This window comes from Cyanistes caeruleus, chromosome 3, assembly GCF_971803275.1.
Source record: "Cyanistes caeruleus chromosome 3, bCyaCae1.hap1.1, whole genome shotgun sequence".
Taxonomy (NCBI): Eukaryota; Metazoa; Chordata; class Aves; order Passeriformes; family Paridae; genus Cyanistes; species Cyanistes caeruleus.
The window spans coordinates 27,979,971-27,995,966 of record NC_141703.1 but is presented as its reverse complement, the minus strand read 5'-3'; the positions used below and the strand labels follow the sequence as shown (position 1 = coordinate 27,995,966).

General features: G+C 39.8%; 1 protein-coding gene across 1 annotated transcript in view; it reads right to left on the bottom strand.

Annotated features, from left to right (window-relative positions):
- UXS1 (UDP-glucuronate decarboxylase 1) overlaps positions 1 to 14,589 on the bottom strand; it is a 56,547-nt gene extending 41,958 nt beyond the window's left edge. Inside the window, exons 1-3 of the mRNA XM_086880329.1 lie at positions 14,382 to 14,589; positions 2,919 to 2,946; positions 206 to 254 (exon numbers count right to left, since the gene is read on the bottom strand). Of these exons, the coding sequence (XP_086736455.1) occupies positions 206 to 254; positions 2,919 to 2,946; positions 14,382 to 14,478 (174 nt within the window). The 5' untranslated portion in view covers positions 14,479 to 14,589. The remainder of the gene's footprint in view (positions 1 to 205; positions 255 to 2,918; positions 2,947 to 14,381) is intronic.
- Positions 14,590 to 15,996: the final 1,407 nt, after the last annotated feature.

Sequence of the window (15,996 nt, the reverse complement as noted above, 5' to 3'; positions counted from 1 at the left end):
CTCAAGACTGTGGTGTCACAGATCAATGTTAGAAACTCCACTAGAGCGAAGAACAGTTAAAAAACTTCTGTACAGACACAAATCCAATGTTGTGGTTTTAGTAGAATCAAGAGTAATGAGATTAAACTAAATGTAACACTTCAATATGAAATTAGTGAAATGGAGTCCTCAAAATAAATCAGATTACAACTGTTAGCAAACTAACCTCCTCTATTCTACTTTCCACCTTCTGATCCCCATTTTCTTGAAGAGACCTGTTGGCAAGAAAAGAAAAAACATAATGCACACCTAAGCAATAACTGCTCCACTGCACCTGCATCATATTAAAACAGCATCCTCAAAGCATCTCGAGTTAGTATTATTTCAAATACATTATTGGAATTAATTAAAGAGGATGGTCTCATTTCCATCGAAACCTATCAGTTTGGCAGAAACTGATCCAATACCACAGGAAAGAACAGTATCAATAAAAATGACATTCATTTTACATAGAAAATTAACTTCATTTTAGAAAAGTGTTTGATTACTGGTTTTGAGTGTAAATTTACTGTGCAAAGGCCCAAAATGTTTCTTTGAGGTCTCTGCTTACCATATGCTGACAAAACAATTTCCCTTAGGCAAACGTATCTCATTTTGACTTTTAACTTTTCCAAACACATGGCAAAAAAGCCCAATTGCACTAAAACATGTCTTCAGCAACCACCTGATGGACAATAGTGACTTCTCACATAAATGTTACTCATTTGAAATGAGGCCAAGAATAAAATATGTCAAAGTAACTTACGAAAACAGAATACTGTCTAAAAGACTGGTGTCTTGCACAAATCTGTGTGGTCTTATTTAGCTGATTATGTAAAGTGTCTCAGTTATGTTCACTTTTGAGTAAACTTTTACAAGTGTAGAATATGTATTTTTTAATTCTACCTCTTGTATCAAGGTTATGCAATTTTCCTTACATTTGTGTTATTGTATTTTATTTTTTTTTTAATTAAATCTTCTGAAAGGGGTATTATTTATTTCACAGCAGTTAAGTTTTTGCATACTAGAGGATTCATGGGTATCCAACATAAAATACAGTTCTTTCAAGTGACAAACAAGAGCTCCTTTACTTGGGACCTAAACTCATTACACCTAGAGAAACAGAAGATCCTTTGTTAGGCAGATATATATATATACACACCACACTGTTAGAAGTAAAAGCAATGAGTCCCTTCATAACCCACTGTGAAACTTTCACTTTTTAAAAAAGTCAACTCAGTCTATTACTGAGGCAAAGACCTTAATGACTAGATTCATTTGTATCTCTAAAGAATACAGTAAATTCTTACAGTAAGACACATATTCCCTGAACCATCTGTTCAAACCAGGTTGTCATTTATTACACCAGTGGCAAATAAAACCCCTGCAGCTAATGTAGAACGAATTTACTATAAGGAAGCAATATTAAGCTATCCTGGTGGATTTTGAAAATGTTTTCCCAAGCAACAGAAATTTACAAAAAACCTTGCGAACAACTGTGGAACAGACAGTCTTTCCTCTCTTATAAGTCAGCAAGGAAAATTTGGAAAATTCCTCAGAATTTAAAAAAGTCCCCTCAAAAATAGTTCCTACTGTTTTTTACTCACAAATCCTGCAACTCAATGACTGGCAACTCTGCAGTCTATTTTTCAATGAGCATTTCATTCTAACAAAATCTTATTGGCTGAGGACCAGCATCAGCTCTTCAGAAATAATTTTCCCCCTGTAACAGCTCTATAAAGGACATCTCAAATAAGCATTCAGAGGCAGGTCGTGGCAGAATTTGTAAGGCCAGCTTATCAGGAAGTAAACATCCTAGATCCCACACTCACCTTCCTCCTCAAACCCCTCTCTGAGGTTCTTGTCCTTTAAAGAAATGCTCAGCTGCTCCCGTAACAGCTGCGAAGTTGCTGGTCATGATAACATGGCAATCTAACTGATATATCCATCTGCAAGCCACAGAAGCCCAGCAGCTGTTTGCCTGACAGCTGAGCACTCTTTGCATCAAGGGTGGGAAACGCCAAGAGGAGTAGAGTAGACCACTTGGGATAGGAACATGCCCCAGGGTAAGGGGTCCTGGGTGAATTAGAGCCTAGAGAAAATTATTATTCTTATTTTGTCTCAAACTTTTGTCACTATGTACTGCTAAGAGTGGCAACAGAATACCAAAACCCTTTACTAGCAAAACAACATGTTAAAATATTTTGTCCTGTATACACAATGACTTTGCTGTAGGGAACAAGCTGTCCCCATATTCTCTTCAATTTCTTTTACAGCTGTGTCTTCCCAGTGAATTTTCCTGCAGGACAAACTCATATACAAGCAGAAATGTGAAAATCTGCATGTTTTGTATACATATTGTTTGTCTTTCTATTTCTAAAGGAAAAATTCTAGGGGACAATGCAGGATTTTCTGCCTTTCGGTAGTTTAACCATCAGAATCTCTACCAATTAACTGTGGAGGAGGAAAAACTCTCCAAAGCACATTTCTAATTCTAGGTACAGAAATATAATAATGGCAAGCAGTGGAGAATGTGCTGCTCTTCAACATTTAAGGCCACATTATCATTGAGATACAGTGACATCTGTGCTGAGGGAAAGTAGAATCCAAGCCTATACAACTAGGTATGCCAACCAAATGGCCAAAATTAGAAGAGGAATTTCTGCACAGAAAAGCAGATGAAATGTGAGTAAAATCTCAGTGAGATCTGTACCAAACATACAACCATTTTTGAGACTGAACACTTTACATTAAAAAAAAAAATTGTATCAGCTGATTAGCAACCACCCAAACAACAGTGTGAGCTGCTGTTTTTCTCCCCATTTTATATATATTGACGGGAAAGGTAAGTTAATTTTATTAAACTTAAGGATATTCAATACAAAAATTATATACATTACCTCATATTGACAAAGTTTCCCCATACAGCTGGAAAAGAAGAAGAGAGAGAGAAAACATTACAATGCCATTTAGTACATATATGTACTATAGTACCTGAGGTAATTTTTTCCTATTATCATCAGAATGAATTTAAGACAATATTTACTATGTTAATCACAAATTATCTAAGTAAGTTACATATACAGCCCCTCATATATAAGTGTCTAGACCACAGTTTCAGAGTATGGGTGGAATTCTGATGAGATTACATAAGACTGGGAAAAATACACAAGCATTATCTAAACTGTAATTTGTCACTGCACACAGAATAAATAAACCAGAATACTTGACTTGTTTATTAGGGAAAAAACTGATAAGAGCAAGCAAGGAGCCCTGTAGACCTGAACCACAGAAATTAGAAATTGCAGAGTGACAAAAGACTGGCCACTACAGGTGAGAGCTGAACCTTTCCAAAGAGGTGCTTCAAGAGCCCTGCATTAAAGGTAGCAATATACTGTGTGCACATATAATTGTGTCTAAACATACATATTGTGATGTAGACACAAAAGGTACTTAAGCTTAGGTAGCTTATATCTTAAGGGAGGAGCTTATAATCTGAAATGCCTCAGTAAGCAAGCAAAACTCATTTATTACTGTTTGTATGGAAAAAGTTTTACAGAAAGATAAATCACAATATAAAATCAAAGACCAAAGATGCAACAGATGTTCACAAAAAGATCCAGCTGCCCACATTACTTTCTACTAGAAAAAATAAAATCTTCTGAAACTGGTCCGGGTTTAGGTGATTATAGGAAGACTATCAGAACACTGACTTTGCTTTTAACTTTCAACTAGGAAACAGAATGCAGTTTAAAGTGAAAAAATGAGAAGCCATAAACCAGGCTACACTGCCAAGAAGACTTGACAATTTGGCATCATCAAGATAAACAAGGTTAACATGGCACAGGTATGTTAGGGACTCTGCAAAACAAGCAACACAGAAAATATACCCCAATCATCTCCAGAAAATCATTCTAGAGTTGCTCATTAAGAGACAAGGCTCAAGCTAAGCACCCAAATTACTTTGGGTCTTAAGGAGTAGCCTATATGCAGTATTACCATACAAAGAGAAAATTTCCGAACTGTCCACATATTTTGCAAGCTGTATTGAAGGTCTAGCAAAGTATTTTCTCTACCTTCAGGCTCTGAACATACATTTCCATCACTGTTACACAATGAGGTGTTACAGAAACAAAGCTGCTAAAAAACAGGCACCTTCCAGTTAGGAGTACTTCAACATTCCCAGGAAGGAGGAGTGGGGAGGGAGAAAAGAAGATTCAGTAATGCAGTTGTTCTAGCCTTCAGGGGATGGCAAAGCTACTGAACTGTTTTTAAGTGCTCAGTGCTGCTAAGTAATTCACGAGTAACTCATAAGAATCCATGAGAGACTATGAAATAAGTTGTAGGAGGGCCCTGAGTTATCTGTGGTGATACTATAAAACCTGTCATCTTCTGGGGAAAAGACAGGGAAGGTTTATTGCATTGGAACAAATGATCCATAAAATCCAACTGATTTTAACCTGATTTTGTGTTAATGAGATAAAGTAAATTTAATGTGGTGAAAACAGGATACAGTGTTGAGCACAGTTAAATTCAAGTTATTTACCCTCTGGCTAGGATTTTAGAATTACGTATGGTAACACTAATGGAAAACCACTTTGTTTTTTTTCAATGAACGATGATGATGATCTGGCAGTTACAGGTACAGAATTCTCCAGTTAAACATGACTGAGCTATACTGACAAAGAATTATTTTTCTGGGCTACAGAAACCCATACAAATAATATACGCAGTTATGCAGTGGCAGGAAGCATCTGGGTTTATGCTGGTGAAGTAGGAATTGAGTGAAGAAAAAAAAAAAAAAAAAATGAGTTGCCAGCTGCAACACAAATACCACCTTCCCAGTTCTGTTGCAAAGACAGTGAAGCCACATTGCAAACAAAGAACTGGCTTCCTAAAGAAAACATGTGACTTGTGTGTGCTTAGGGTCCCCAGCAGGGAAAAGAAGCTCAAAAAGACATTCAAATCCTTCCAGAAACACTATTTTTGATATCACAGTTCTGTAGGAATACATGACCTAACATTAAACTTTTACGAAGCATACTGGGTAGCGCTGCAAAAAAATAAAATAAAAATAATAATAATAAAAAAAATTAACCACACAGAACCTATCACAGAAAGAGATCTGAAGAACCCTGAAGTCTCATGTAGAGAAATGTTGCAATAACTCATTTCAATATACTGACTGCCCTCATGAAGGATTCTGAATGCCCAATTCTAAAAATGATCTTTTTGGCTACTGGTGCTCACATGGAGCTTACACTGAGGTTGAAGGGATCACAGCTAAGATTTTTGTACAAGAGTGGAAATAAGGTTTGGCTGTTTCTCTTCCAAATACACAGCTGTTTATATAACGGGCTTACCTAGCAGCAGAACCAGAAGCACTGGCTCACAGAGGATTTCCTTGCCCTAAAGGTTCAGTCAAGGCTGGTTTCACATTCAGGCAAGAACGATGGACACACAGAGGTAAGTCAGTCCAAATCCACAAGCAGAACAATGAAAATCACAAGCCTAAATTCAAGATGAAAATCCTTAGAGGAATCGCAAAAGCACTTGACAGGCCCATCAAGTTCAGGCCACAAAAGCTACAAACATGGATGGTTAAAAAAATCTTCCACATTAGCAAGGTCATGAATTGGGCACTACACACAAACCCAGCTTTCAAAAGCATGAGACTCCTAATGGATCAAATTTGAGCAAACACTAACACAACCCAGAACCTCACTCTAAAAGCCAGTTTTGAAAATTCAAGTCTAAAGCCAAATCTTTTAAGCGAAAACATATTAATGCAGGATAATAGTCTTGTGCCAATTCTCAGACTGTAGAAATTTAACATCCTCACCCCCCACAGCCTCACAGAACATACTCTATGAAGAACTTCCAACTCATCCAACTAGAGAGCATTCATAAACATAGTCTTCCTGCCACGTACTGGAACTCTGAGCAAGGGAAGAATTCATGATTCATCCAACTAGACAGAAGCATGACTTGTAACTTAACAATTAAGACACTCACCTACAAAAGAAAGAGACAGAGGTTCTACTTCTTCTTTCAAAGACTGATGTAAACCTCACCTAATGACTGATTAAAGTCATAGTAAGTTGCCATTAGGGAAGTGATCAGACCACCTGAATTGTTATAACCTGGTTTAATGGCCTGTAGGAGGAGTAAAATTAGGACTATAACTATTTGTTTTGAGTGTTTCTTTTCTCCCCTTTGCATCCTTTTCATAAAATAATGAGGGAGATAATTTTTATTGTCACATTTTTGCAAGGATTAATTGCAAGTACCATGAAGAATAAAATACATTAGTCATTAATCATTCCCACAGACATTACACTTTAAAGTGAAGGCTTCCAGAGGAGAGCAACATGCCTTAAGTGAAATGATGAAGAACTCCCTAAAAGATCCTTTTCTAAAAAAAAAAATAAATTGTTTATTAAAATATTAATGCCCTAATCACAGTATTGTTATTAAAGAGGTATTAACCTTTATCTGACTAAATATTAATCGCTTAGGGTTTTTAGGAAACCATAATGCTTTTTTGTTTCTTTCCCCAGCCTCTGAGATTAAGCTGTAACTATTTGGCAAGCACAGCCTTGCAGCAAAACTGTTGCAGGTTTTCAAGACTTCTCAAACTTATCTTAAAAGGCAATTAGCCATATATGAATAAAGAATGTGTTGGGGAATTTTTTTTTCCCTACTGAATATATTTACATTCCTGAAAATTTAAGTTTGTTTAGTTTTTCTAGAGAAGCCCCGTTCTGAAATGATGCTGGATGCAGAGAACTGCAACGACTGGGATACTGTCAGTAAAGGAATAGTCCAGGAGCTATCCTCTGGATACAAACCAACGCTGCCTACATCAAGTAAAAAAAACAACCAACAAACAAACAAAACCAACAACACAAACTACAAAATCTGGTGAATCACACTTGAAAAATACAACAGAAACCCCAAGCACTTGGCTGGGGTTCTGCTGAGCATCTACTGTTAAATGGACATGTCAATATCATAGTCAGACTTTTAACTCTGACCAGCTGCACTTCATAGCAGGCAAATTTCCAGATCCTCAGAACATAGAAATAGGATGTATGTTTTCATCTGAATATCCTTTGAATTTGTCATCTGCAATAACATTTTTTGTACAGGTTCCATAAAATACAGTTTACTACACTAAGAGAACCTTGCAAGCCATAATTAACTCATCCACAATAGGCTGGGGAACCAGATAAACAGCACTGCACACAACCTGAAGGTACAAAAAAACACAATCCTAAAAGAAATCTGTACCTTTATCTCTCTTCTCTGAGTCTCTTTAAATGACATTAAAATCAAGTCACAGACTACCACAGGCCCTCAACAGTTATACACACTCAATATGAAATTATTAGCGACAACACTAGTTTCAGCATCACATACATTTTAAAACGGATGTTTTAAAAAGCAAAAGTGTGATGTCCATAGAGATCCAACTGTACCAAAACAAGATGCAATCTCTTTTAAAATCATATTCTTTCCCAACTGCTTTGTTGTTTGCATTTTCAGGACATTGTGTCAAAAAAACTTTTGCATATTTTTGTCTAAATAGATTTAGCTGAAAGCACAGGAATTTTTCCCTGTATCACCCTCCTTTAAAACTTCTTCTCAGAATAAAAAGATTACAAGATGATGTTTGTTACAAATAGATTTCACTATCAACAGAAACAGCATGCAGAAATAATATGAATTGATTTACAGTCATAACCAGAATTTCTACAGCACACTTGTATGCTCTGAACATCGAAAGTGAATTGCTTCAGTCAAACTTTCAATTTCAGAGAGATGCAATGGCATTCAAAAGAGGATTTGGGTTTTTTTTGCTTAAATCTGACTCTCAACAATCACTCAGCAGCTTCAGTCTACTGAAAGAAATAAGTTTTTTGTTTCAAGATGCAAACCTGACAAAAAGGAGGAGCATGTAAAGGGAAATCATAAAATGCTTTTTAACACAATTGCATTAAAGTTTTTATTTAATTTCTTTACATGTTTAATAATGTAAAGAAAACTATTATTTTCTTTAGGAAACTAAATAAATTATTAATAAAAATAAAAAATTGTTTCCAACACAACACCTCGTGGGTAAATTGGAGAGGTATGACTTTGATGGACTACTCAAGAGATGGCAGCACCCTTAAGAGACATGGTGCTAGCCTGAAAGAGAGGAGGTTTAAGTAAGACACGAGGAAGCAATTCTTTCCCATGAGAGAGGAAAGCCACTAGAAGAGGTTGCCCAGAAAAGTTGTAGATGGCCCACACGTGGAAACAATGTGGACAGGTCTCTAAGCAACCTGTTCTACTGAAAGATGTCCCTGGCCATGGCAGTGGGGGGCTGGACTAGATGACCTTTAAGGGTCCCATCCAATGCAAACCATTCTACGATTTGGCCAACATATTTCAAACTGCCTTTTATTGTCTAGATCCCGTAAGACTAAAAAAACCCTCTCAACTGTATTCCATCTGTAATTCTAGCAGTATGTTAATTTGCTTTAGAAAATCATTTTACTGATGAAAGTATGTTGCAGTATTACTGGAGATAACAACATAAAATTACTAAACATAACTTTGTATTAAGAACTTTCACCTTCCTGAGTGAAGTTTATGATTATGCCTTTGGGGAAGATACAACAACCTCAATACTAACAGATTAAAAAAAAAAAAAATACACCTCTGGTAAGTCTACACAGATCTCTGTACAGCAAATGCTTCTTCTTGTTGCATTTCCTGAACTAATGCCTTGCCCAACAGTAAAGTTCTGCCCCAAATCAAAGACAGCAGGTAGGAACTGTAGCTTTTCCTACATGAGAAGTATTCTAGACACAAGTATGCAGGGTTTGCTAAGGAAAAGATGCTGTCTTTCTATCTTGGACAGCACCACTGCCTCTATGTCAACCTTTCAGCTAGTCATCAACTGGGAAAACAAAAACAACACAATCACCAGGAAATTTCTCCACCCTCTCTTAAGAACAAACACTTAAACCTTGGCAAACCAATGCCCTCCCACAGCTGTAAGATATAACATTATGCAGATTTTCTTTCTTTACAAGAGTTAATGGAGCTTCATACTGCATGGGAAGGTAGCCAAGGATACTTTTTCTTACATCTCAATTAGCATCATCACTTTATAACTGACTTTTTCTTAGTTTCCCAGATGGAAACTTCTCTTGAAATTTTCTATTAAGTCTTTTCTCTAGTTCTGTTCACTGTTACTATTCCTTCCTGCCTCTCACCTTCACCATATCATTCTCTACCACTGCTCTTCCACTGACCCATCTGTTGATGGCTCCGATTGTTTTCAGTGGACTCACAGAACGTTCCAATGGTCAGCACTTTAACTGAAACAAACTCACTTTCCCCAGCTACCTTTCACAAACCCCTTCAAGTAAATTGATGCAATAACCCCCACCTCTCTCTCTCTACAGTCGATAAATGAGATGCTGAAAACTACCAGTTTCAACCAAATTCTGCTTTGGTCAACTAACCTTAGGAAAAAGAAGCTAGTAATATAAATGTTAGAGAAACATTTGCCTTTGCAAAGACAGAGGGTAAAGAAGGTGGAATCTCTAAGAGTGTTTGTCCTTGAGTAGAATGATGACAGTGCTGTCTCCTGCACATGCTGCAGAAGAGACAAATATTAAGTGGAGGTAATAGATTAAAGACAAATATTAACTGAAGAGAGAAACTGTAAGATAATTTCTCCAGGATGCCAAAAATTGTTTTAAAACATCATGGCTATGCAATGGCATAGTCATAGTCCATCTACTCCTTAGAAACAACTGCAGCATGAACAAATTTTCATTAGCTACATGAGTGCAGCTAGTTGCAAGCCTGATGAGCAGAGAACTGGAAGCTGTTACAACAGTGAACTTACTTGCATAAACCCACAAATGATAGGCAACTCCATGAATGTGAACCCAGCCAGCAAATATTTTGGGTTTAATTTTTTTTTGGTGGAGAATCCATGACAAGCTGACACAAAAAGCAAGCCAGCCTAAAGTCCTACACAACCATTTCTAACTCTTCCATGGCCAATGAAATCTGACATCTAGTTATAAAATGGCTGGGGAAGGAAGGTTTCTGACCTGAATAACATTGAGACAGATATCCTGAAGCAATAGGGCAGGACCAACTTGATAACTGCTTTTCTATTATGAAAAATGGAAGTAAAAGCTTATCAAAACAGAACATTAAGTAGCATTTAACCTTAGTTTTGAAGGTATGCAAGACAAGCAACATCCAAGGGGCTGGTATGGTTCAAAACTGAAAAGCTCACTCACACCTCAACATTTTGAGAAGAGAACATTGCATTCTTCCTAGCTGATGAAAATCTGACAAAAACAAACGGCTAATCTTATAAAACAAAGGATAACAACCATGGAAATGAACAATGCTGTGAAGTCAAGCCACTGTACTACAGGATGTACTTCCCTCAGATTATTTTGAAATTTCATTTTTAAGTTGTTCTAATAGCTGTGTTATAATTTATCTTACAAAGGAAATGAGGTCTTAAGTTTGGATCTCATGACAGCACCCTACTATTCCATTTTCCCCGTGGAAAAGGAACAAGGCTACTGATATACTTCCAGAGAACCATTTGATCAACAAATGAGTAAAGAGAATTGTTCTACTTTACCAGAAATAGAGCTCTTAACTATTTCATTAAGAACATGCAACTGCCCTGTCATACCAAGACATCAGAAGATTATTTACAGTAGCATCAAGATTAAAGCAAACCATGCAGACTGATGAGCTCTGGCCTTAAAAGCCTGACTACAAGATTCTAAGTGTATTTCCAGCAACTTAAATAAGGTCCTCATTCTGCAAAGAGACTGCTGAAGCATGACTGCATATTCATATAAAGCCGAATAAACATTTAAAACTTCCAAGGGAGCAAGTTTAAGATGTATCTTAACATTCCAACACACAGATGGGGATTTTAAAAACAGAAGAAAATTCTCAGCCTGCATATAAGTTATTCATATTGTGGTGACACTGAAGTTTTTTAACATTATAGATTTAATTGACTGCTCTTTTAGGATCTGTCTGCATTTCTCATTACAGACAACATTTAAACCCACTTCACCTCTGCTTAATCACCTCATGTTCTGAAGCTGTGGATTCACAACAGCTTCAAGATTATGTACGTGGAGCTCATGCCTGAAAGAATTTGTTTCAGTCCACCTCCACACACCCCTCCATCCCATTTTGGTTAGCATTAGCACTCCTGCACTATTTTGCTGGAGGTTAAATCAGAGGAAAGCTGGAGCAGAAGACTTTGGCTCTTTGAAAGGGCAATGCAAATTCAACCTCTGGGCAAGGTTTCCCATTTTTTGTAGCACAGTATAGTCATGCAATGTTCAAAGAAGACAGCACTGAAGGTGAGTCAACTAAGCTAATTATGAGGAGTATTAGAAAAAAAAAAAGTAGCAGTCTGACATATTACAGACTGATTCAGTCTTGCTAGCTGCAGTATCTCCAAATTCACTACCTGGGTAGTGGGGAACAACATCACCCCTTTCACCCAGGGCCTAGAGAAAAGGTAAATGTTCAACTTTATTCACTTCCTTTTCCCAGGAAACAACAGCTTTTAATTGCTTGCTGCACAAAAATGCTCCTTTTGACTTCTATTTTTATACATACAAACCATGCACAGAACAATATTTCAAGTGAATGATTTTTTAAATTAATATAAATTAGATTTACAGAAACGAGGCATCAAACACTACCTTAATTCAAATCCACAGTAAGGATCTTTCAGGTTCTAAGTGCTGCTAGGGAACCGAATAAAGTCCATACAGGAGTTCCAGGGATCTTTAACACAATCTTAACAGTGTATCTCCCATATCATGGCCACACTTCAACCAAAGTAAACAGGACTCCTTAGGAGATATCCTCCTAATTGCAAACCTGCAAAGCATGTGATGGCAATACTGCCAGCAGCACTGCCAGCTTTTATCCCATTTTACCACTGTGCACCACCTTCTCAAGCTGGTCCAAAACAGCTGTGGAATACTCACACTGTCAAACAGATAACTCAAAACATGGTGATCTCAGTCCAGACCAGTTCCTTCATCTGGCACACAGCAAAGAAATTTCAGTCACTGTATGGATGTGGAGCAGAGATACCCAAGACAGCCCAGCCACTCCTGATACCCAGCCCAGAAACTACTGAGAGAGCCACTCAGTGACTTGAGAGTGAAATAGCTCATGGCCTTTCCACTGTATACCAAGTTCTTTCTCTAGCTTGCAAACTTGCACAGAGAAGTTCTTCAGGCACCTTTCTAATAAATTTGCATTCAAAGCCAAAAGATTTCTGTGAAATAAGACATTTTTCTAAATTATACTCCGAAAACATTTACTCAGGGTTTCACACACAGGCTGACAAAACAGCACTATTAAAAAAAGTCCTATCCTTCAGTTCACAAAAAAAAAAAAAAAAAAAAAAAAAGTACTTGCCAACTATTTAATTCCCTGTAAAATGTGCTCCAAGTCTGAATGCCCATACCCTAATACTGAATGGAAATTCATGGAAAGGAGGCGCACAGCCTAAAAACACTTAGTCATTTGGAGAGTCCTTCAGAAAGAAGGAATGTAAGAAGTGCCAGCACATACACCTACACCAGCAGCTCAGTTTTCTCAGATTCTCTGCTATTTCAGTTGGGCATTATCTGCCTGAAAGTAGAGCGTAGTGATGATTCCGTTAACACTGTGAGAAGTACCCTTTTAGGGTAGGTGAATGGGATCATAAATAATTACTTCTGAGAAAAGCAAACAAAAAATATTCTCTCTAGAATGTGACAGACCAGTGGCATCTGCTACCGTACCATACTATGTAGTTGACACCTAACGATTCTACTACTTTTGGTCTCTAGTCAAAAGATGGGAAAGCACGGCATGTTAGATTCACAAAATCACGTTTCTATCAGACACCAACTTATTCCCTTTTCAAGTCACTTTTTTTGCCACACTGACCTGCAGTCCCTGTCCTCCTCCACTTTTTTTCTGAATTAAAAAAAACAAGCAGTCAGAAGGCGTCTCCTTAAGGCTAACTTTTACTCACAAAGTTAGAAAGCAAACATCAATTACTGTCCACAGAATATAACCAATAGATAGGTCCCAGTGACCACATCAAATGTCACGCAAATCCAGCTTCCACAGCAGCCTATCTTAACTTTCATTTTGAAAACTATCACTTTTAGCAAAATATGTAAGCCTTTCAAAATAAGAACTGACATTAAGCTGTCAGGATGCAAGGGGTCTGAAGTCACTTGGATAAACAACTGTCCTGAAAGTCAGAGCTGAAACACAAACGGTAACAGAAGTACCTAAATAGTGAGGTCTAGTAAAGATATTAACATATGGTAATGAAGGGAACTGATGTGTTTCTGTGATAGGACACACCACCCCTCTGACAAATTACTTGTGTTGTACCTCTCCATCTTCCCAAATCCAAAGGGTGGATCTGAACGGTGATACACACACTCACCTATATGTATGTGCCTTCAAGCATCAAGAGGATAGCTTTTTCCCTACCTAAACTGACAAGGCATCATGCTGTCCACACAAAATCTACTTGAGTCTGAAAACGAAACAGGCTAAAATAAATTAAAATTGCAACAGAAAAACCAAGAGAACAGCTTGAGCTGACAGGTCAACGTTTTAAATCCATTTTAAATCTATCTGACTCACTCCTAGTAAGTGAAGTCGTAAACATCCCCGTCACTGGCTATTCTAAGATTTTCTCAAGTACCTCTGTGCCTCTCTCCAGGCTCTTAAGGCTCTAGCTACGCGCTGAGTTAATAAACAAACATTTATTTAGCCCCCCAAGGACTTGGGAGATTTTACAAAAACCAGACTCGAGGCCTACCCTGGAAAAACTTCCCTGAGGGCTGCTCACCGCTACCAGGTGACGATCGGGGCGGACAAAGCGCGGTCTGAGAAAAAGAGCAGCCGCGGAAACACTCTGAGCCACGTCCCGCCCGCAGCGCTCCCCGCAAGCTCTCGGGATGGGGCAGGGGAGCGACGACGGCCGGGGGACGCCCGGCACGGCCGCCCACCGCACTCGGGAAAGTTTCGGCCGGGCAGGGAAAGGGGGAACCCTGAGCCCCGCCGCCCGGAGCCGGGGGAGCCCCTGCCCCGCCAGGGCCGGAGCAGCCGCGCTGCGGCGCGCCCGCAACCGGGCAGCGCAACGGGGTACGGGAGGCGCCGCCGCCACATCTTCCTCCTCCTTCTCCTCCTCTCCCCCACGGCGGGGAGAGGGCACGGGGGGCGCCGTGCCAGCGGGCAACGAATGGCTAGATCCGCCCCCACCCCCGCTCACTCACAGGCGACGTAGGCGACGAAGGCGAGCCCCATGAGCAGCTTCATCCTCCTGCGGTTGATGGCGGTCAGCAGGCGCAGCAGCGGCCCCTTGCTCACCATGCCCCGCGGCAGCGGCACGCAGAGCGCCGGGCACGGCCGCGGCCACCCACGGCTCCGCTCGGCCCCGCTCCGCCCGCCCCGGAACCGCCCGCGCAGGCGCAGCGGCGGCGCGCGCCCGCTCCCCCGCCCGTCCCGTCCCTCCCCTCCCTGGCCGCGGCCGCGGAGCGGTGGCTGCGCATGCGCGGGGCCCGTGCTTCCCTCATAGCGAGCGTTTGGCGCCCGGCCGCGTGCAGCCTGAGGGGTGTTCGCTTCCCGCCGAGCGGGCTGGGACATGGAGCCCGCCAGCAGCCTGCCCGTGGCCCTCGTCTGGCCTTTCAGGGTGCTTCAGGGTCGGGCGGCCTTGGTCACCAGTCACCTCCTGCTGTGGTGGTCCTTGCATGGTGACATGCCGGAATGAACAGGCAGACGTGGACACACGCAGACCGCGCGCGCGTCGCGCTGGCACCTTCAGTGCCTTTAAAAACACATTGTCCCTGCTGTGCTTTTCATATCTGCACAGGTGTCTGCACAGCAAAGAGAACCACCTGGATGCAATTTTTCAGGATCACGGAATACTCTTTAAGTTGGAAATGACCCACAACGATAATCAAGTTCAGCTCTTGACCCTGCAAAGGACAGCCCCAACAATTACATCATGTGCCTGGGAGCGTTGTCCAAATGCTTCTGCCTGGCTAGGTGCTGTGAGCACTTCCCTGGGGAGCCCGTCCTAGTGCCTGACCATCCTCTGGGTGAAAAACCCTTTTGTGATACACAGCCTAAACCCGCCCTGACATAACTAAAGGCCATTCACTCCGGTCGTGTCATTGGCTGCTAGAGAAAAGAGGTCATTGCTCCTCCACCATGTGAGAAGTTATAAACTGTGATGAGGTCTCCCCTTGTTATAAATACATATTATAATATTGGCTTTTCACAAGTATTAAAATGGATGGTATACGTATAATGTTAAAGTAACTTTGCTATAAAGATATTGTTTTTTATTTATGTTTAGATATAGTAGTGAAATAGGTAATATAGTTATGCTTGTGGTAATTGAACTGCCTGCTTGTTTGGGGTAACATCCAATGAATGTATGATGAAGAACCCTGCTACTGATATGCCAATGATCAGCATTTACTGTTTGTAGTAACAGTACATCATTATTTTGGAGCTCAAAATAATAAAATTTTTTATTTTATTACTCAAGCTGGAGGTGGTAATAAGAACAGACTAAAACCATAGTCAATTAATGTGTATGCTCTAAAAAGGCAGGCTCGAGGAGGAGCCATGCTAAACAGTTCTTGGAACATGTAAACTAGTTTGGGGAAAAATTTAAATATACATAATTGTCTGAATATGCAATAGGCTGATGTAATAGAAGAGGTATGTAAAGGGTGTCTCCAAAATAGCAGGTGTGCTCTTGGAGGAGTGCCAAGCACCTGGCCACTAAACATTGCTTTATTATCTTTGTCTCATATTGTCCTTTATTGAACTTTTAAATTTTACCAGGAGAGTGAACCTCATTTTTCACACCCTCAAGGT